Source organism: Chenopodium quinoa, unplaced genomic scaffold (genome assembly GCF_001683475.1).
Source record: "Chenopodium quinoa cultivar QQ74 unplaced genomic scaffold, ASM168347v1, whole genome shotgun sequence".
Classification (NCBI taxonomy): domain Eukaryota; kingdom Viridiplantae; phylum Streptophyta; class Magnoliopsida; order Caryophyllales; family Amaranthaceae; genus Chenopodium; species Chenopodium quinoa.
Genome location: NW_018743175.1, coordinates 2266772 through 2289364, shown reverse-complemented (window position 1 = coordinate 2289364; position 22593 = coordinate 2266772). Strand labels below are relative to the sequence as shown.

The window sequence follows — 22593 nt, the reverse complement described above, 5'->3', positions numbered from 1 at the left end:
ATTTGGAAATGGGAAGAGTCTAGATGAACTTCCATATGCCTCGGTTCAGTGATAGAGGGGGCCTGATCAGTTACAACTCGTTCTCGGTTGACGCCAAGACGAGTGTAGTTAATGCCGACGTTGGTCTCGTCCCGCTCTGAAAAAGAAGAGGGAAAAGGTCAGTTCAGTTAGGTTGGCACAACATAAAAGAGCGAAGTGAAAACGGAGGAAAAGAGATAAATAAAAGGCCTCGGCCCCAGCCGAAGAAGCTTACCATCCTTAAACTTTCGGCTGAGGCCGACAGCTGCTAACATGTTCTCTTGGAAGACATAATGCGTATCGGGGAGCCAAGTCTCCGGGATATGCTGCATTCGACCGCTGCCCCCCCGGTTCGGCAGCTTGCCGAAGATGTTCTGTTGATTAAGGTTCGGATCTGGGCCGTTATCTTCGGGGGGACCTAAACTTCCCATGTCGGGATCAGGCTCAGCAAGATACCTGGGAGCGCTGAAGACGCAAGGGTGGCCCGGGTCCGTGGGTGCCCTAACCCAAATCCATTGACCTCTCCAGTCCTTGTCTGAAGAGTCGTTCGGCCACATGGTTAGGTACTGGGGCCGAGACTCGATCCGGTACCACCCAGAACCGTGACTTCCGTGCCCACTTTGAATATTTGGCACTAGCCGATGGAGCTTTTTGAAGCAGTGCAGGTTCGGCACATACCTGAAGAACTTGCAGACCCATAAGTATGTCATCACCCTTCGGATGCTAACGGGAGTTAGCTGACATAGGGAAATATTATAATGGATCAGCAAGTCTCGGACGAATACGTCCAAAGGGAACCTCAGCCCATACTGAAGTTGTCTTGTGTACACCCCCACATACCCCGGGGGTGGACGATGGATTCTATCGGATGCCACGGGCATTCGGCACCAATACCCATCAGCTTCAAGGATGCCGTAGTGCAACTCAATCTGTTCGGCAAACCGATACTGTTCGGCATTCTCCACCCACCATGAGTAGGGGCGGTTCTTTATCATGGCCGAAGCTACTTCGGCATCCTCCCACTCTGAAAACCCAGGAAGGATGTCCCAAAGGATAGCGGGAACTTCGTCGTCCCGACCAGAAGCGCTCGACCCCTCCGTTCTCTGAGGAGGAGCCGAAGAAATGGGAGTCGCCCTAATCCCTTCAGCAGGGTCAGGCTCTACTCTCTGTCCATTCCAGGTCCCAATCCTGTTCCTGGGATCGGGAATTGGCCTTGCTCTTCTTGGAGCACGGGCTCTACCTCTAACTCCTCTCACCATTGATGAATTTCGAAGAAAAAAGTCGAAAAAAGGGGAAGGAGTTCAAATTCGAAGAAAAATAAATTAAAATCAAAGGAATTTACCTTAATCTGAAGCGAAAGTTGCCGATTTACGAATTGATAGTGACGAGTCTCAGTTTCTAAGCTTAATGCTCGGGGAATTTGCGAAGTTTTGATGCGGGTTCTTGGGCTCTCTCGAGAATTCTGGGTTTGTGTTGGTGAATAAGTGAGGGGAGACGACGCGCCTCTAATTATATCTCCAGAAATGGGAATACTGGGAGTCCGCGTTTCAATTTCTCTTAAATACCTCACTAAGTAACCGTTAAACACACGACCTTGCGATTAAACCGCCCATTATCTGTCCAACTTCCACAATTATTCGCCTTAACTGTTGTTATCTCATTAATTATGGTTTAATTACGGTTTAAATTCAAATTTCTTGGATTAATTAAATCATTCACTTCCCTCCTTTTCTGATTAAATCAAACCCGACCCGTCATCCCTCCAAATCGGGTCTGGGGGGCAAGTTGTTTGGGTCCAATTTAGTCCAATTGGGCCTAGTCATTAAATGATCCAATTAAAAGCCCAAGGTCAAGGTTCAACTCCCCAATTGTGCTAAAGTCAAGATCAGTCCAAGGCAATTCAATTGGGCTAAGGCCCAACTTCTCCATATATGCAAAGGTATAAAAGCCATCAATATTACATTTGTACATCCATTCAAAAAAAAAGCCTCAAGCAATTAATTCTCTTGCATAGCATTCTCTTTCTACACACTGTATTGACTTTAGCATCGGAGGAGCCTTCCTCGGCAACACCCTCGAGGCTAGTTTACGTGTGTTTACTGTGCAGGAAACCTTCGGCCCAACATCACTTGGACCGAATCCAGTCTTCTCCACTTCATCGGACCTTCGACGAGGTCCCATTGTTTTCACCCGAAACAACTAGAGTTTTTACGTTGACCGAAAGCTACTTGTTTGGCGTGGTATAATAATTTCAAGTATTAGGTGCTAAAATAATATTTCCATTTAAAAAAATATTGATTATTTTACCTGTGTATTTGTACTATATGCAATTTCTAAGGTATGATATCAAATTATCAATTACTACGTATTTAAAGAAAAAAAATGTTTATTCGTAGTGTAAAAGTCAAACTGGTGCAACTAGACATAAATTGAGTAATTATAAAATGTTACTCACGTAGAAAGTTATAATCGTTGAAACTCGTTTAAGTTGTTTTATTAGTAATGAACTTTATGGTCCTTTATTAAACCAAGTTTTAACGAGAATAACTTCTAACTAGTCATATTTAATTCATATAAAAATTAAAAATAAGTTTCAACAAGAATAAGTTTTCAATAGAACTTGCATTAGAATATCAAAATTAATACTCATGAGTCATGACCCATCGAGTTCATCAAGAGCCAAATGAAGGTGATTTTAATAAGTTCAATGTGTAGTTGGATTATTCAAAAGAATTCTGAATTATCTATCAGCTACAGAGTCAGTCTAGAGAAACAATATGGCATATACTCTGTTCTGTAGTATAAACCAGAATAAAATAAGAGTAATTCATAAATCAACAAGATAAGGTTGGGAGAAAGTAAACAGTCACCATTCTATCCATGAAATTGTACTCGTTTGATTAATTTATAAGATGTACCTATCACTTTCCACGGGAATTAAGCTGCAGCTTGTTAGGCATTAATGCTTCAATTCCAACAGATAAGCTTTGCCGATTATTTTGGAAATTGGCGCGGGCAAAGAGCCACAGGGGGATTTCCCTGCTCGATAGGGTATAACGCAAGGGCATTTTCGCTTTCATTGAGATGTTGAGATGTCTTGAGCTCCCCAATTAACAACGGTTGAGGTGCCTCCCTCTCATATCGATCCATTGTCTTTAAGGTTTAGAGGATAGCAGAGGTCTCAGTAGGTCTAACTTTGTAAGGCTTCTGAGAAGATGTTAAAGTCCGACCTTCCTTCTTAACATCCCCCTGTCATTATATTGGTTCATATTCGCATTGATTGGGGCTATAATGCTATTGTATGCGAATGGCAGGGAATTGCAACGAAAAAAGTATTCGTATTCAATTTAGGACAGATCAAAATCAGATGTAAACGAACATCTAATATCCAGAATGGTGGCCGAAACAGAAGCTCAATTTTGAATAACCAGACCATAGTTTTCTCTTCAGATAATATACATATCTACTTACTAAATCAAGATATAAAAATACTCACAAACTTATTAAGTAATACAAACCAAAAACTTAGAAGATCAAACACAACATAACCCCTTTAGAACATAACCAAACATTTGGTTAGCAAGAAAGGTCACAACTTTCATACTCAAATTCAGCTACAAATCTACTCATTTACTACTACTACTAGCTAGAGTATGTTCTAAATAACAAACATTCTGGGAAATGAATTCGAATTCTTCGAATAATCGATCATGATCATGAGCTAAAACCACAAATCGAGTTGCAGTAACCAAGTAAATTGAATTCATTCATTCCACCTCCATAACTTTAACCTTCTTTTGCTTCTTAAACCCTTGAACAAAAGCATTAACAATATTGTGTTGAGCTTCAAGGAGCATTTGAGTCCTCTTCATCTCCATCTCCATCCACTTCATCTCCATCTCTTGCATCATCTCCATCTTCTCCTTCTCCGTCCTCACCAACGCTTCTCCCAACATCTTTATCGACGCCACCATCTCCCCAGCCGCGGCATCCCTTCCTCCTCTCGCCCTCGATCCCGCCCCCAATCCGAATCCCTTCTTCGATGATGAACACCCATTCAAAAACATCTTCGACGAAGACGAATCCTCACCCAATTTCCTCTTACTAAACCCAGATGCAAAATTACTCCTCCCATTCTTATAATCAAACCCACTCCCATTATTTCCACCATCATAATCATACCCTTCATCAAAATACCTCTCATTATTATTAATACTACTACTATTCCCATGATTCTTAACCCTAAATTTAATTGGACCTCCACTTCCACTCCCACTTTTACCCATACCCATCAAAATCTCATCAAAATACTTCCCTAAATCATCTTTTCCCCTTAGTTTTTCCTCTTTCACAAAACCCCCATTATTCTGATTTACTGGGTTCAAAACATTCATATTCATATTATGATTGTTACCACCATTATTAACCCCATTATTATTAACAACACTAGTAGATCCAGGACCAGACCCAGATCCAACCTCCATAGCATCCATCAAATCAAAAAAAACCCAGGAAGAAGAAGGAAAAAATCGATTACCCACAAAATTATTATGCGAAGGAAGAGCCCCAATTCTCTGTTTCTCAGCACGATACCTCTTACGAAGCTTCTCCATCTTATGACGGCACTGAGCAGACGACTTCGGCGGCGATTGATCGGGGCACCGCCGATTAACCTCATCAGCAACAGCTTCCCAGTCGGCGGTCCTCAGATTCCGGCGACGAAGAGAATACCATTTATCTTGATAAGCATGAATCAAAGCAAGGGTTTCATCTTGGGTCCAACAAGGAGCAGGAAACTTGCGAACGACGGGAGGAGGAGGAAGGTTTCCCGGCGGCGGTGAAGGGTCGGCGACGGAGGCGGAAGGAGGGGAGGGCATAATGGGGAAATTGAGGGGAAGAGAGAGAAAAAGGAGGAGAGAGAAAGAGAGGGAGTGAGAAGAAGAAGGGTTGAGAGGAAGGAGGCATTTGAGGAGAAAAAGAGGAGAGAGAAAGAAGAAGGGAGGCCACCGGGTGAGTGGGTGGAGGGTGGAAGGTGGAAGGTGGGGGGTGATGCTAACGTGCGCAGCGGGTGATGGGAGAGGAGGTGGGAGAGTTACACGTAAGAGAAGGGTGAAGGGTAACTTGGAGGTTACCGGTTATAAAAATAAATAAATGTTATATGCCACCGTCACTTGGGTTGGGTTGAGGTTGGTTTAATTTAGGCCTACCACTACCACCTTCTCTCTTTCTTTCTCTCTCCTCCCCCACAACCAACCTTTTTTTTTTTTTTTTTTTTTTTTTTTTTTTTTTTTTTTGACAAAACACAACCAATTTAACTTAACCACTTCTTTCTCTTATACAATTCTCTCTCTCTTTCTTTCTCTCTCTTCTAATAATAATATTTTAGAGGTGGGAGAGTTGGGTTATCTTAATCTTAATCTTTGGGGTTGGGCCTTCGTTATTATGAGTAGTAATTTTTTTGGTTTGGGGTGTGCGAGGGGAAATTACATCTTGTATTTGTCATAGTTTTAAACTTTTAATGTTTTGGCACGGGAACTGGAATCTAATAACTCATAATTGAGCTTTAAGTTCAGATTAGTCTAAAGAGTGAACCAGACGGAACGTTAAAAAAAAAATGTTTTGGCACGGGAACGTACAACCCGCTCTTGTTTAGTTGTTTATTTATAAGTGAGGGTGTTATGCATTGTGCGAATTGACAATGGAGTGTGTGATTGAGGATTGCAACGATGACGACCGAGCTAGTCGAGGCGAGCACCAACAAGATCGATCACGAATCTCTGATAGTGTTTGGTGTGTTGAAGTGTATGTGATAATATCTATGAAGGTCTAACAACCATAAGCACTAGTAAAATAAAGTGAAGTTTGTTAGATTATCACATGACATATCAACTTAGGAAATTAGAGAAAATCATAGGACTTGATTAGGGGATTTTTATCCTCCAATCACCGTCTGACAAGTGGACCAACCAGGTTCCGCCACGTGTCCTTCACGTAGGCCAATAGGAGCCTGCCACGTGTCAATCACAGATACGTCCTCTGCGGACCAATTGAGACACGCCATGTGTCCACCCATGCCAAATGGGAAAACCGGCCACCAAGGCCCAATCCTGTTTAGAGGCCCGGTCAGCCCTAGGTTTACCCTAAACCTAGAGAGTGGCACGCTTCTCAAGACTATAAATACTCCTCTTAATCCTCATTAAGAGGGGAGAGAGAAAAAAGGAGAGAGAACTCTAATAACACACGGATTATACATTAAACACTCTCACCTAGAGAGACTAAACCACTTTAATTTCCGCACTCATTACTCCTTAATCAGGTACTAACTTGACCGTTGGAGGCGGAGCTCCCAGGAGTCTCCGTTATTTTGCAGGTACAGGCGGCCGGTTCCAGTCTCGGTGTTGTAACTCTCCCGCAGGACATCAGAAAACCCCGAAACATTTGGCGCCGTCTGTGGGGAGAGTACTTCTGAGATGGCATCCAAGTCTGTACCGACTCCTGAAGAAAGGCGTCCCCTAAACGACCCTCAAGTTCAGTCGGACCATGACACTGACAGTGAATTTGAAGTGGAAACTCATACAGCTCCAGACGGGACCCTAAGGGCCCGACGTACCCGTCATACCGAAAGGAGGGAACGGGAGCATCTTCAAACAGGAAGCGCGCCAGCAGGCGCACCGCCTGCTCGGCAACAGCCGACTGATGGGTCTGCTCCCATCACAAGGAACGAACTCATGACCTTCATGAGGGACTTCAAGGGAGAGATTCAAGAATTGATCAACAAAAAGCCGCCTGCTGCAGTCAAAGAGCAGTCGGCCAAAAAACCTTCCACTTCATTGAAGAGGAAGCCAGTTCAAGGGCGAGAGGCGACCCCTCATCCTAAATCCAAGAAGCGGGAGCCGCTTGCTCTTGATTTCACAAAATTCCGTCATCCAATGGGAAATAGGAAACCTGTTCGTCACATTCAGGCGGATGGGTCGAAGAAAACATACACAGACGCTCGTCTGCTGTTAGAACAGAAGAAGAGTGACCGACTGTCAGAGTCGGCCTCTACTTCAAATTTTCAAGAAAGTTTACAAAATACCTCGATGAGGCATACTCAGTCGTACCATGAGAGTCAGTCAGGCGGTACCTCCCGTCAGTCCGGCTTTCATAGTGCCCAGGCGGTACCAAACTTACCATTTGTGCCGCAACAACAGTATTTTATGCAGCCACCTCCATTTGGTGGACCTGCAGCAAAAAACGTCCAACCTATGGACTGGCAGCTACGGTTGCTTAGACTTGGTGAACAGCCGTCGGCCTTCTCCAAGGAAATTACTGAAGCCGCTCAGCCGGCCAAAGTAAAAAATGTACTAGTAGGCGCCTATGACGGCACTACTAACCCAGAAGACCATCTGATGGCATTCACCAACCTGATGTACCTTCAAGGGTTGGATGATCCCACCTGGTGCAAGTGTTTCCCAGCGACTCTCAAGGGAATCGCACAGCAATGGTTCGGCAACCTGCCGACTGGTTGTGTAAACAGCTTCAGGACGCTTGCTTACTTATTTGCCTCCAACTTCGCCATGAACATCCCTGCAAAGAAAACGACCCTTGATTTGGGAACAATTCAGCAGGGCGAGAAGGAGGGGCTTCGTTCTTACATCAGGCGGTTCAACCTGATGAGAATACAGATTCAAGGGTTACCGGATGAGGTAGCTTATACTGACTTTTTTAGAGGTCTCAAAGACGGGTCTACCTTCAAATTTGACTTAGTTCGAAAAAGGGTGGCGACTCTTCAAGAGGCCTTGATTGAAGCAGAAGCCTATATACAGGCGACTGATCTGTGTACGATAAAACAGTCGGACGGGAAAAGGTTCGACAAAAGAGAAGGACGACAGAAACAGTCGTCTAACAAAGAGGAGAAAAGAAAAGAGGTCTGGGCGGCCGATTCCTCTAAACAGCCGGCCCAGAAGAAGAAAAAAGAATTCAAACCATACTCCCCAAAGTATGTGTTTAACAAGGATAACCAGTTTATCCTAAAAGAAATAAAGGGACGGTTCTCAATTGAGAAGCCGGTCCCCATGAAGGGTTCTGCAAACAATCGGAACCAAGACAAAATCTGTGCTTATCATGATGACGTTGGTCATCACACCAATGACTGCATCAGTCTCATGCGGTACCTAGACCGCTTGGCTGAGCAAGGTGATCTTGACACTTATGTCAAGAAATCTACGGGGAACACTTCCTCCAAAAAGCAGTCGGCCAAAAAGAATCAACAGGCCGACAGCTCCGATACAGATGATGCAGTCGTCTACACCATTGCAGGCGGCTTCTCAGGAGGCGGCCCCACTATTAGGGGCAACAAAGATAATATAAGGCGGTTAGATGTAAATTCCGTTCACCAAGAACGGCCGTCCAAATATACATTTCCTGAGATTGTCATCACTGAAGAGGATCTAGGAGGGGTAAGGGGGCCGCATGACGACCCTCTCGTTATTGAATGTAAAGTGGCCAACCAGAGAGTTGGCCGAATCCTCATAGATACCGGGAGCTCCTCAGATCTCATCAGCAGCAAATGTCTGTCAAAACTGAAATATCAGACGGACTGCATACATCCGGCCTCTCACCCTTTAATAGGGTTTGGAGGAGGAGTCGTCCACCCACTGGGACGAGTAGATTTACCCATTCGCCTGGGCGAAAAAGGGGAAGGACGACACATGGTAGTCCGGTTCCTAGTAGTAGAGGAACTCTCGGCCTACAACATGATTCTGGGTCGACCAACCCTGAATAATTCCAAGGCTGTTATAATCCCGTCTCTTATGCTGCTTAAATTTGAGAGGGATAATGGAACAGTCGGCTCCCTAAGGGGAGATCAGAGGATGGCCCGAGAGTGTTATCTCTCGGATGTCAAGCCCACTGTTATGGCCACTGGGTCAAGTGGAGAAAAAACAGACCTTGACAATGTCAAGGAGAGTGCGCCTGTCCAAGAAACAGGCGACAAAAAGAGAAAGGCGTCCCAGACAGAGTCCGCAAGAAAAGCAAGAAAATAGCAATCATTGGCAGAGGAGCGGCCGGATGAGTTCCGCCCTCAGCCGGCTGGTGAGCATGCGGACCTGATCTTAGACGACTCACGTCCTGACCGAACAGTCAAAGTTGGGACGACTGCTCTGAGAAACCTTGGTGACGACTTTCACAACCTATTGAAAGAATACAAGGACATCTTTGCATTTGAAGTCCATGAAATGCCAGGCATTAGTCCTGATCTGGCAGTACATAAACTCGCTGTGGATCCGAAAAAGAAGCCGGTACGGCAAAAGAAGCGGAACCATGGCGAAGAAAGAAGTCAGGCGGCAGCCGCCGAAGTTAAAAAATTACTTGATGCAGGGTTCATTCGGCAATGTTACTTTCCAGACTGGGTTGCAAATGTGGTTCTTGTTAAAAAGCCGAATGGTACCTGGCGAATGTGTGTAGACTACACAGACTTGAATAAGGCGTGCCCCAAAGACAGTTACCCTCTGCCTAAAATGGATAGCCTGGTCGACTCAACAGCCGGCCATGCTTTGATGAGCTTTATGGACGCCTACTCTGGTTTCCATCAAATTCCTTTGTGGAAGAAAGATCAGGAGAAGACGGCCTTCGTCACTGATCAGGGGTTATACTGTTACACGGTCATGCCGTTTGGTCTTAAGAATGCCCCGGCCACCTTCCAACGTATGATAAACACTGTGTTCTTTGATCAACTTGGGAGAAATGTCGAGGCATATATTGATGATATGATTGTCAAGTCTAAACTTCAGACAGATCATCTGTCGGACCTCCGAGAAACTTTCGCCACACTCAGGCGGCACCATGTCATGCTCAATCCCAAGAAATGTGTATTTGGAGTTGAGTCTGGGAAATTTCTCGGATTCCTTATCAATCAGAGAGGAATAGAGGCGAACCCTGAGAAGGTACAGGCGGTCATCGACATGCAGTCGCCCCGTACCGTCCGAGAGGTTCAGAAATTAACAGGTTGTCTGGCGGCCTTGGGGAGATTCCTAAGCCGATCAGGCGACAAATGCCTATACTTTTTCCAGGCAATTAAGAAAAAGGCAAGGTTTGAATGGGGGCCGGATGCTGAGGCCGCCTTCCAGAAATTAAAAGTTCACTTGCATTCCTTGCCGAGGCTGGTCAGCCCTTTGCCCAAAGAGGATCTCTACATGTACCTGGCCGTCTCTGATCATGCATTAAGCGCTGTGCTCCTTGCTGAAAGGGACGGCTGTCAGCTCCCGGTCTACTTTGTCAGTCACGTACTGAAAAATGCCGAGTTGAGGTATCCCCTAGTGGAGAAATTTGGTCTTGCACTCTTCATGGCTGTTAAAAAATTGAAGCCTTACTTTTTGGCACATGCAGTCGTCGTGTATACAGACCAACCTATCAAGCGGCCCCTTACCGTCATGGAGTCGTCAGGACGAATGATCAAATGGGCCATAGAAATTCAGAGCCTCGAAGTTACTTTCGAGCCTAGAAAAGCAGTGAAGGGGCAAGCTTGGAAACAGACAACCAGTCGTCAGTGAAATGGTAATACTATTTACTCGGTCGGACCGATTGAATAAATGGCCGACTGATCGCCCAGCTTGGAAACAGACAACCAGTCGTCCAGGGGCATAGGCGGACCATCCGTACCTGTCTACAATCGGCCATGCAAAACAGTCGATATAGTGTACAATGCAATATCAAATATTCAACACTTAGACAAATTTCAAGCAAAAAATGATTTCATTAATGAAGATAAAAATATTCAGAACCCCGGCCCCCTGGCCGGGTAAATACAATCAAACGGCACGCAGGCCGTGGAAAGAATACATAAAGCTTAAGAAGGGGGCAGTTCAGTATTAGCAGTTGCCGCCTGGTCAGCACTCTTCTTGCTGGACTCGGCTTCAGCTGCACCCTCTTTTGATGCCTTACCCCCAAGTGGCACAAGCGCCACAACCGGCTCATCCTCAACCAAGGCTTCCTCCAACGCCTCGTCCTCAGCAGCCGCCAGGATCTCTTGATTATATATTTCAGAACACTGACGGTACGTTTTTTCCCACGAGGCAAAGTCGGCACTGGGGAAGAGGCGGCTCCAGGTCATGCGCTGGATCTGGGAAGAGTCTTCAATCATCTCTCGGACAAGCTCTCTCTTCTCTTGCTCAGCCTTCTCCGTGAGCTCTCTCTTCTCTTGCTCAGCCTTCTCCGAGAGCTCCTTGGTTAGACTCTTCTCCTGGGTCACCAGGCGTTCTTTTACGTTAGCCAAGGATTTTTCCATGGCATCGTATGAGAGTATCTTTTGGCGGAGAGGTTTAAGCTCGGCCTTGAGGTTGGAGACGGTCGCCTCCAGCTCGCTGTTCCGCTTCTGGGCCGCCTCTAACTGGGCCCGGATAGCGGCGGTAGCCTGCGCCTGATAATAAAGAATATCAATTGTCAGAACTTCATTTTGGGCAATTTGAAACATTGCCTTGTCACAGTTAGAGGCGGCCATAGCTTTTGCAGCCTTTACCTCTTTGTTTTTCCGATCAAGCGGCTTGCGAAGGCCGTTCACTCGGAGCAGGGCCTAAGTAAAAAGGGAACAGACGTCAGTTTCCAAACAAGATAACAGGCGTCCTGGAACTCAAATACAAACAATGCTAAGTATACCTCAGCAAGGACCCCTGCAATCCCATCAAGGTCAAGGGTGCCGACACCCCTGACCGCCTCCCTTTCAGATGGAGGAACTGCTTTGATCATGGACTTGGCTACCTCTACCAAGTCAGGTTCCTGAGGGCCGGCTGCATCAAGCGTAAAAAAGCAAGTTAGACCTAGTCAAGAAGAAAGCAAGTGAAGGTTTTTACAAGTAATTGTCCATACTTCTAGGCGGCCCCGCCGGAGTTTTAGAAGAAGTGGCCGGCTGCTTTTCAGCCGCCACTGTTTTCCTGGAAGACCCAGGAGAGCTTGCAACAGTCGTCCTCCGGGCCTTAGGGTCCGACTGTTGCGAGGAAGAAGCTCTTGGAGTGCCCGACTGAAAAAAAAAAAAAAAAAAAAGAAAAAAGTTAGTATATGCATAAGACAACAACTCCTAAAAGAGGAAGAGTTTCGAGGCCTACCAAGGGTGCCCCCTTGTTGGGGGAGTCGGTACAGGACTGTTTCATGAGAGAGGCCCGCAACATGGCCGCCGCAGTCTTGGATGCTGTTATTTTACTCATGGCGTCAGCTGCAAAAAATAAACAGCAAAGTTAGTAAAAATCTCAAGTAAACAAGGCGTGAAAAACAGAGTATTTGTCAGGCCGGCTACCTCTAGAGCACCGACTGCTGAGGCCACAGGCGGCCAAAAAGTACTCGTCATAGAGCCACTTGAAGCTCGGGACGCAGTTCAGGGGTACTTGCTCTCGTACCCCTGAAGTAGAGTTCACCCTAGTCTCTACTTTGAAGAGTCCTTTGTCTAGGATCTCTTTTTTAGCCTTTGGGGGAACAGGTGGCATGCTGCGGCCGCCTGCGAGAAGAGGCGGATCCCTATTCCACTTGTTAAAGCGTTTGTTCAGCTCCGTGTCTGAACCCTCGATGATAAGGAAGGTGTTCCGCCAATCCTTCCATTTGTTCGCCTTACCTCTCGTCATGAGGTAACCCCTATGGCTTGTTAATTGATACCAGCCGGTACCGCCCGACTTAGGGGTCCGGCTGAGATAGTTCATGTGGGCGAAAGCCTCGAAGCTTGGCTCCACCCCGTACATTTCGCACCCGGCCACATAGCCGAGTACGTTTACCCAAGAGTTGGGGGCTAACTGCCATAACCCCAAATCATACCCATCTAAAATCCGCTGAACAGCCGGATGTAATGGGAAGCGCAGTCCAGCTTTGATGGCCGCCACATAGCAGCCAAAGCAGCCGTCATCATAGCTGGTACCAGCCGGCCAGACGACAGTGTCTTCTGGATCCGGCACGAACAGTAAATATTCCGGGCCCATTCTGTGGTTAGCAATAAAGCTCTCCACTTTGTCTTGCATGGTTGCGATCCGGCCCCGGGGTACCGTGCAGTAGTAGGGGGTGTTCTCCTCTCTGTGAGAGGCGGACGGCTCCGCCCAATTGTCCCCTTTCTCAACTGCATGAGAAAGCCTCGCCTCTTGTAGGCGACTGTTTCTTTCTTCTGAGCCTGGAGAACTGTGGCCAGAAGAGCTGGACTCGGACTCGTCCTCTGACGAGTCCGAAGAGGACGACTCCTCCCCTCTCCCAGAGGGGCCCGCCTCCTCTCCCTTAGAAGGAGCAGGAGGAAAATTAGACATATCAACGGTAAGATGGGAAGGGACCACCTTGGCCCCTCTCTCAGAACTGTCGGCTTGGCAGCCGCCTCGTTTCAATTCTACATCTGGCGCCTGGTCAGATGTTTCACTAAGGAGCACCCTTTGGGAGGAGCCGTCTGAGTTTGATATCATGGCAGTCTTTTTTGTTCTGGCCATCACGTTCTGCATAGACACAGATACAGTCGGACTTTGTATAAAGGGCAAAGATGGGTCCAGAAAAGGGCAGGCGGCACTCCTAGTCCTAGATTCAGCCGTCCCCGGTGACCGGCTGATCACTAACTTAGGTCGTGTCGTGTGCTTCCGTGGTGCCATTTCAAAAAATAAAAAGAAAATTAAGAGTAAGAGAACTGAGTTACCTGAACGAGTGACGGTTGATGAAGTTCTGGAAATCCGGGTCAGTCGGCTTGTCAGAACAGGCGGTAGGCAGAAAAGGTCCGAAATGTCAGAGCAAGTTCAGGGGTCCGAATGTTCTCGCAAAGTTCTCAAATGTGAAAATGACCGAAGTCAGCACTTCCTTATATAGGCAAAGTGAGAAGGCGAATGGTCGCTTTCAAATTCAAAATGTGGGCGGGAAAATCTCTCGGCCGTTTGCAAGGTGACACCTGTAGCAGGTCGTCGCCTGTCACCGTGCGACACCTGTCACAGGCGACACGTGACCAGTCACGTGCCACCTGTGAGGGGCAAATGATTAGGGGATTTTTATCCTCCAATCACCGTCTGACAAGTGGACCAACCAGGTTCCGCCACGTGTCCTTCACGTAGGCCAATAGGAGCCTGCCACGTGTCAATCACAGATACGTCCTCTGCGGACCAATTGAGACACGCCATGTGTCCACCCATGCCAAATGGGAAAACCGGCCACCAAGGCCCAATCCTGTTTAGAGGCCCGGTCAGCCCTAGGTTTACCCTAAACCTAGAGAGTGGCACGCTTCTCAAGACTATAAATACTCCTCTTAATCCTCATTAAGAGGGGAGAGAGAAAAAAGGAGAGAGAACTCTAATAACACACGGATTATACATTAAACACTCTCACCTAGAGAGACTAAACCACTTTAATTTCCGCACTCATTACTCCTTAATCAGGTACTAACTTGACCGTTGGAGGCGGAGCTCCCAGGAGTCTCCGTTATTTTGCAGGTACAGGCGGCCGGTTCCAGTCTCGGTGTTGTAACTCTCCCGCAGGACATCAGAAAACCCCGAAACAGGACTTGTCAAGTCGAAAAATAATGTCAAGGACAAGGGCATTTCACTTTTCACTACGAATTTAGGACTTAACTAATCCAACTAGTAAACAATGCGTCTTGTGTATGGCTAGCCACACCATGTGGCCCTTGTAAAAGAACAAAGTAACCCCTATGATACTAACTGAATAACCCTTATAACATTGATTAAGTATCCTCTATAATACTAATGAAGTAACCTCTGCAACACTAACCGAGTAACCTTTGTAACACCCACGAAGTAACCATAATGATGGTTGGTCACATCATGTGGCCAGTTACATATAAGAGTTTGTGTTTTTACTAATACTTAATTATATACTTGTATATTTAAAGTTTACTTAATACATGTCAAATTTGACTGTATCAATCATTCAAAAACCGATGGAGTATTAAATGAATATGGTTGGATTAGGTCTCGTTGGTAAACTCTTAACATAAAATTGCATGGTTGCTAAATACATGCCCCCACCCCCAACCAAAAAAAAAATGCCCATTTCATCTTTTTCCCTTTCCTTCTACTGAATTGAAGTACTTGAATTAAATTTCGCTCAATACCATTGCCTTTAAAATCATAACAAAATCCTTAATTCATAAGGCACTAATGCATTATCCATTGTTTTAATATAAATGCATCAAGTAAATATGTTCCATTCAATTTGCATAAAATGATACGGAGTACCAGACGTTTCATTCCATCAGCAGATATAGCAACTTTTTTTTTACTCCCAAAAAATCCAAACATGCATCATCATACTTTCATACCATTTTTGAGATAAGAAAGAATAGTGAGATACAAGCCCAACTGCACCATTGTCTATAAAATGAATATGTAATAAAAAAATATGAACACGTAAAAATAAATGAACTTTCAGTAATAAAAAAAATGAACACATAAAAAAAATGAACATTTAGTACTTAAAAAGTGAACATGTTAAAAAAAATGATAATTTAGTATTAAAAATAAACATGATAACCATAAAATTGCTGGGGCACGACCTTAATAATGAATATTTAGTGTAAAAATAATTATGAACACGTAAAAAAAATAAAATAAAAAATAAAAAAGAACATTTATTAATTAAAAAATGAACATGTCAAAAATAATTATGAACATTAGTATATTAAAATTGAACGTTTATCATACAATTGTAGAATAGCTGGACCACACCTAATAAAATGAACATTTCATAAAAAATATTTGAAAATATTAAAGAAAATGAACATTTAGTATTAAAAAAATGAACACGTGAAAAAAAATTATGAACATTTAGTATATTAAAAATGAACATGATTTTCTTATATTCATAAAAATTCAAATTCATTGTATATAATTATTAACGGAAAATAAAGATAAAATATGTTCAGTTTTTATGTACTAAATGTTCAATTTTAAAGTACACCGTGTTCATTTTTTTCCAAAATTATACACAAATATTAGCAACTCAATTAAAAAAAAATCATAATTCATAATAACAAACAAATTAAAGATGCAGCAACTCAATAATTCATCACAAAAATTCATTAATTAAATTAATATTCATAAAAATTCAAAAATTCAGTTGAAATAGTCTAATTCAATAGATTCATCAATAAGTCAATTGAAATTCATCAAATTCCTCAATTGAAATTCACCAATTATAAAATCTGAAAAGTCAATTACAAGTTCAGCCCAAATTAAAAATCAACAACACAAAAATTAACCTACATTGATGATCTCTTTTGAACAACAACCAAATCCTTAATAATGGAGAAAACAAAAGAAAAAGAAAATGGTGACGATTGCGGCGAAGATGATGGAGAATGCTACAATGGTGAGGAATTGGAGAATATCCAAAGTAGGAGGATAAAAAAAGTTTAAAGATTGAAGGAAAGTGAGGTAAGAAAGAAAAATTACTTATAAGAAAAGGAAAAAAAAAAAAAAAAAAAGAGGAGAGAGAAAATTTTGAATGAAGAAGAAAACAGAGAGTGAAAATTAATGGAGGTAAGGAAGAAGAAGAGAGAAAGGTAAATATAAGTAAGCGGGAAAACGTATGTTCGTTTTTGAAGTACTATATGTTCATATATATAATTGTTGCACCTAGCTTAGTTGCACAAGTGTGTAGCTAAGAATTTGTGCCCCATAGCTTAAGGATTTCAAAGTTAAAACCCAATGTGCCCAACAACTACAAGTCAAACTCCTCTCCAATTATATTCTTCTAATTGTACACCAAAAAACATTCTTCTAACTTTCTCAAAAAAAAAAAAAAAAAAAAAACATTCTTCTAATTCCCAAATTTAGCTTCTTTTTTTTGTTGGGATCATAGAAGGAGAAATTTAATTCCCTTCATTTTCCCGTTATATAAAGTAATTATTTTGTTTTTAAAAATATTCAGTAATAAAATTTCATCTTGTATAACGTTGTTTATTAGAGAAAATTAGTTATATTAGCTAGTCATTTAGCAATGTACATGGCAAAAAAACATCTGTAGTTCTTATATTAGTATTTGCACTTTTTCTAAATCTTAGAGCACCCACAATAGTAGGAAATTAATAAATATGGCAACGTTTTCTCTTTTCAATGCTTCTCCTTCGAGAAGCACAAGTGCTCTTTGAGACTTGAAAGGGTGAGGGCACAACATTACCTCTTTTTAACTTTTTAGTTGTGTCTACTTTAAATAAATGCGAAGTATATGATCTTATTAACTATTCAATCATACTTCCTCCGTTCCTTTTTATATGACACAGTTTGACTTTTGCACTATTCACAAACAACACTTTGACTAGCTTTTGTGATTTGTAGCTACGATAAAATATAATCATGTGGGATCTTGTTTGAATCGTCTTAATGTATATTTTATTAATATTCACTTTTTATAATTTTACAATGTTGAGAATGGGAGATATAAATCGTTAAAATTGTGCGTTGACAAGCGTGATAAAAGAAACGTGTCATCTAATTAGGAACGGAGGAAGTATTACTTTTTTTTTTTTTTTTTTTTTTTTTGGTGATGTGATATTATATACATGATATATGTAACAACTACACTAGATATTTGTGTCCATTCCATATTAAACTTTTCAAGTGACCGTGCCCATCCTACAAGAAACATATGATAGGAAGAGGATTCCCGAGCTACACGTGGTAGCTTAGGAATCAGACCCCGGAAGAAAACGACCTAGTGATCGACCCAACTAGGTGCTTAAGGTGCTTCATTCAACCACGAATGCAATACGTAGTGTCAATGCAAAAGTGGCACATTGCAAGGAAATTAAAGTTGTGCCTATGAAAGACCAAAAAAAGGAAGAGTGTGTGTGATAGTGAGCATCAAAAGAGAATCAAGAAGAAGATCCATGAGAGGGTCAGAGGGAATTGAACAAACCCACTACTAATGGCTTTCATTTAGCTTCTTTAACTGTCACTTCATACATAGCCCACTAGTATGTTTGACATCAACTCCAAAGTCAAAGTCAAAGTCAAAGCCAAGAATTTGGGGTCCATAAAAAGTCAAAATTAAATACATAAAAAGAAAAAGAAAATTGGTATAAGTACATATTACTAGAACTCAAGAATTGAAGACAATAATAATAAATATAAAAGATATCAAAACTTTGAAAAGTATGATGCAATTCATCCAACTTACATTTACAATTACAAAGTCAAGATGAAGATAATTTGAAGCAACACTAACAAACTTATTGAGTTGCTTCTTAATATAAGTGGATCTAGCTAACTTATGAAAGAGTGGATTTCTACTACAATTGCTCGAAATTAACACCACTCATAAATCATAAGTTAAAAAAAAAAAAAAAAAAAAAAAAAAGCATTGAAGAACAACTAGCAACCAAGTTATTGTTGTTGGATATCGAGTTTTCTTTCCTGGGAAAGTCCAAAGTTCGTGCTCAACCCATTCTCGGCTACCATCTCCATTTCCATTTCCTCAGCGCGGTAAGTTGAGTGAACACCATAAAGTACGTAAAACAAAACTATCAAACCTGTCCAAATACCAAACCTTTTAAATGACAAGATCTTCAAGGTTGTCATGAGAAAAACATTGAGAAAAATCGATGTAGCAGCAGGCCATGGCATCAGAGGCACAGACCACTCGAGGTCCTGCCTGCTTGAAGGGATCATGTAGTGGAAGATAGCGGTAATGGTAATCAAGGACCCGGCAAACAATGGAAGTCCCCATAATCGTTGCTCGAACTTCCATGATAAAGAGAAACCAACAGAAAGTAATGTGAGGAAGAAGAGAAACAGAAGGATATGTAGTGGTGGGTTGCTGCCTACTATAACATAGCGCCTGTATATAAGAGCATTTGCCACCAGATAAAATACAAGGAGTGTGCCAATGGATATTATCTCGAGCACTATGTCTAGTTCAGTGAAGAGGGCAATTGATGCAGTACAGAACCCTATAATGGAATACAGAAAGCGAAGTTAAACATTTAATATAAACTTTCAAATGTTCAAAACCAATAGAATGACGCAATAGGGTTCCAACAAATAATCCAAGCTTATACTTATTCCCACATTATCAGAAAGCAATTCTGGGTTAGTCAATTAACTGACATATGAATGTTACATTTTCAGTACTGAAAAAACAGCTTAATTCATGTCAATTACTCGTACTTGTTACAGTAGTTGAAATTTCTATGAATGACTAAAAAATGTAACCAAGAGATCAGCGAGTGACCATTTAAAAAATAAACTCACCCAAGAATAGAGTAGCATTCAAGGGTGTTCCCGTTGAAGGATGAACCTTAGCTAACCATGCAGGCACGAGCCTGGCTCTTGCAATCACACAGAGGTATCTTGCCTGGCCAAGCATGGCCACCAAAAGTGATGCCATAATTCCTAAACTTGCACCCACTCCAACAAGATGACTTGCCCATTTCCAACCCAACTTTTGAAAAGCCATTGCAAATGAAGCCTTATCTGCTATCTACATGAGCATAATCATGGAGTAAGTACACCTTTTTTACCCTAAATCTACAAAGCTTGCACTAAGATATGCAGGAACTCCATATGATATACTGAGCTCATATCCATGTAACAATACCTTTGATTAGAATTGTGACAACAAGAAGACCTTAACCACAATCTGATTCAATCATTGTATTTAGACCTTAACTAATTGGTTAAGGTAGAATTCCTTCCAGGTATGGTTTTGAGACAGGTTTGAATCTCTCTTTTTTTTCCATCTATCATTCAGTGTACTAAACTATATTACTCCCTTCGTCACAGCTCAAGGTTAGCTGGTTATGGAGGGATAAAGAACGGGAAAAGGCAAGGGTGGGTGTATGCGGATCTCAATGACGAAGTAAATGTAGAGAAAAAAATGGATATAGATTATTAACTGAGTTGGGACATATTTATGGGTAAATCCTGGCCTGGGACGGAAGGAGTACTTTGTTGATTGTTATTCTCATCTATGAGGCTCCTATCAATTGTAAAAGAAAGCATATAACATGAAAATATTAGTACCTCATTATATGGAACCATAACACACAAGGCCAATCCCATAAGACAATAGAGGAATGAAACAATGACAACAGACCCCACGATGCCCGTCGGCAGGTCTCTGGAAGGGCTTCTGATTTCTTCAGCAAGGGTTGAAACGGAATCATAGCCAATATAGCTGAAATAAACAATGGCTGCTCCATCAACAACACCTTTAGCACCAAACGGAGCTAATCCTCCTGGAGAGCTTACCAAGTTCTTCAGATCCCCAATTAGAAAACCAGCAATTATTATAAACCCGAAGAAGATAAGATGGAATATTGTCATAGCGAGGTTCAATATCGAGCTTTCCTTCGTGCTGCATGGTAATCAATTAATCATAATTAGAAAAGAAATTAAAAGATTAACCTTTTGATCACTACTCTATTGCATAACAAATGAACAAACATCATCAGGCACTATGCAGAATATGAGATCAAAGATAATGATATTAATGTAGACAGCCTTAAAGTAATGTCAATCAGTTATCATATTTATCATGGCAATTTCTTCTGCCGCCTTTGAGGTTCAATACCTATGAGGCTATGACACAAGCATGTTATTCTAGGAAGCAATAACTCAAATTAACTAGTTAGTTAAAAAAAACCATACCTATGACACAAGCATAGAGTCAAAAGAAGAATAAGAGCAACAGCTGAGAAATCCAACATGTTATAACCTTTAACAAACCCATGCATCTCAATCCTCCATGAGTTGGGATCTTCGACTCCAAATGTGCCGCTTAAATATTCAGTAAAACTTCTAGCAACCGCAGCATTTGATAGCACGTATTCCATCAATATATTTGCACCAGCTAAGTAACCCACAAACTCCCCTATGCATCAATGGGACAAAAGGTGCAAAAAAGTGAGAAAAGGTCTTTTGAGGGCCATAGGAAGGTGAAGTTATCACCACAAAGAAAGAAATCATGACAGGGCCTATAAAGCACAAGGAAAGTTGACTTTTAAATTTTCATACCAAAGGTCACTCTCAGATAACTGAAAGCACCCCCAGCAACAGGAACAGCGATGGAGAACTCTGTGTAACACATGGAAGATAGGAGGGCCGATATACCAGCAATAATGTAGGATATAAAGACAGCAGGACCAGATATAGTCCGAGCCACATGACCAGTGGTGACAAAAACTCCAACTCCAAGCATTCCTCCAAGACCAAGAGCAACTAAATCGAACAAAGAGAGCTTTCTTTTCATGTCTGCACCAGACCTCAGCCTCACTTGGTTCAGTTCCTGATCTGGGGTCCATGTAGCTAACAACCTCCTCCTAAGCTTGTAAGGTGTTTGAGAAAGGGAGTTCAGGTAGTTACAAAAGCAAATGTTGCTTGAAGGGTTCAGATTGTTTTCCATTGTTTCAAACTGATCAAGAAATCCTAGTGTTTTGGCTTCTATGAAGTTGAAGCAAGCTAATGTGTACATAAATATAATGTATGCTTCTAAGCATATATATATATATATACATATATATATAGATATAGATATAGATATAGAGAGAGAGAGAGAGAGAAAAGACAGAAGGGTTCTTTTTTAAAGGTTAAGAAAACAATACAGGTAAGAGACTGTTGGTTTATTGGAAATGCATAGTGGTCCACTTTCAACTGGTCCTGAATTGTTAAAAAATGAATCTCATAAACCTTCCCCCAAAAAAGCTTTTTCTGGCCCCAACAGCTTGAAAGAGGTTTGTTAAGAGAGAAGCATGCATCAAATGTGAAAATAAAATCTAAATTTTTTGAGTAAGACCTTGCTAAGGGAATCACAAACTGCCTTTGACCCGATCTTTAGGAATTTTCTCATCACAAAAGCATCAAAGCCTTTTCCTAAAGCAAAATAAAGATTACCTAAAAAAAGACTTAATTAAAAGAGCATGAGTTGATTCGTACGCCAAATATATAATAGTGCAGTAGTCATTTATGCTTACAGTGTACTGCATCTGCCATGCCTTGTAAATACACCTGAACGAATATAAAACCAATAACTGTATCAACTATTAAGATATATACATCTAACAATATAATATATAAATCACCACTAATTTTTGTTCAGATTAATTTTAGACCGTTAGACACAGTAAGGTATTCCAAATTTCCAATCACTCAGCATATCTTACCTTAAATCTGACCGTTAATAGATCAATTGCTTTTGAAAAAAAAAAAAAAAAAAAAAAAACAAATTCATAAGAAACAACATTTGGGTTCCTACCATCGCAAAAATATACTTCAGAAGTCATCAAGGTCATTCTTGATTACTGATTACAAAGGGTCACTTAACTAGTCAATTTGTAAAAGAAAGTAAAAGAAATATGATTCAAGTAACATTCATTTAATAATTGCTCATAAGTGATTCCATCGTCAGAAATGTGTCTTTCTAGTATAATGCCTATAGCCCTTAGGAGATGGATATACCCTTGTATAAAAGATACCTAGACTGAATAATATAACCCTTTATTTGTAGGGTACATCAGTATAGTCAACAAGGACAAATTGTGCCAACTATCAACTAGGCAATTAACTGTATGTTTTTCAGTTTCTGATCAGCTTGTACAAGGGATATCATTAACATTAACTGTAGTTCAGTAACTGTTTACTT

At 41.8% G+C, this 22593-nt stretch overlaps 2 protein-coding genes across 2 annotated transcripts; both read right to left on the bottom strand.

Moving 5' to 3' along the window:
• Window positions 1-3785: 3785 nt before the first annotated feature.
• Window positions 3786-4895, bottom strand: LOC110732830 (trihelix transcription factor ASIL2-like). The gene has a single exon (XM_021912832.1). The coding sequence runs from the start codon at window positions 4893-4895 to the stop codon at window positions 3786-3788; it is 1110 nt and encodes a 369-aa protein (XP_021768524.1).
• A 13215-nt stretch (window positions 4896-18110) lies between these two features.
• On the bottom strand, window positions 18111-21429 carry LOC110732420 (cationic amino acid transporter 6, chloroplastic-like). Its single transcript, XM_021912363.1, has 5 exons — window positions 20970-21429; window positions 20604-20826; window positions 19977-20310; window positions 19206-19434; window positions 18111-18904 (listed from the first exon to the last, which is right to left on the bottom strand). Exons 1-5 carry the CDS (start codon window positions 21424-21426, stop codon window positions 18339-18341), a joined length of 1809 nt encoding a protein of 602 aa, XP_021768055.1. The 5' UTR covers window positions 21427-21429; the 3' UTR covers window positions 18111-18338.
• Window positions 21430-22593: the final 1164 nt, after the last annotated feature.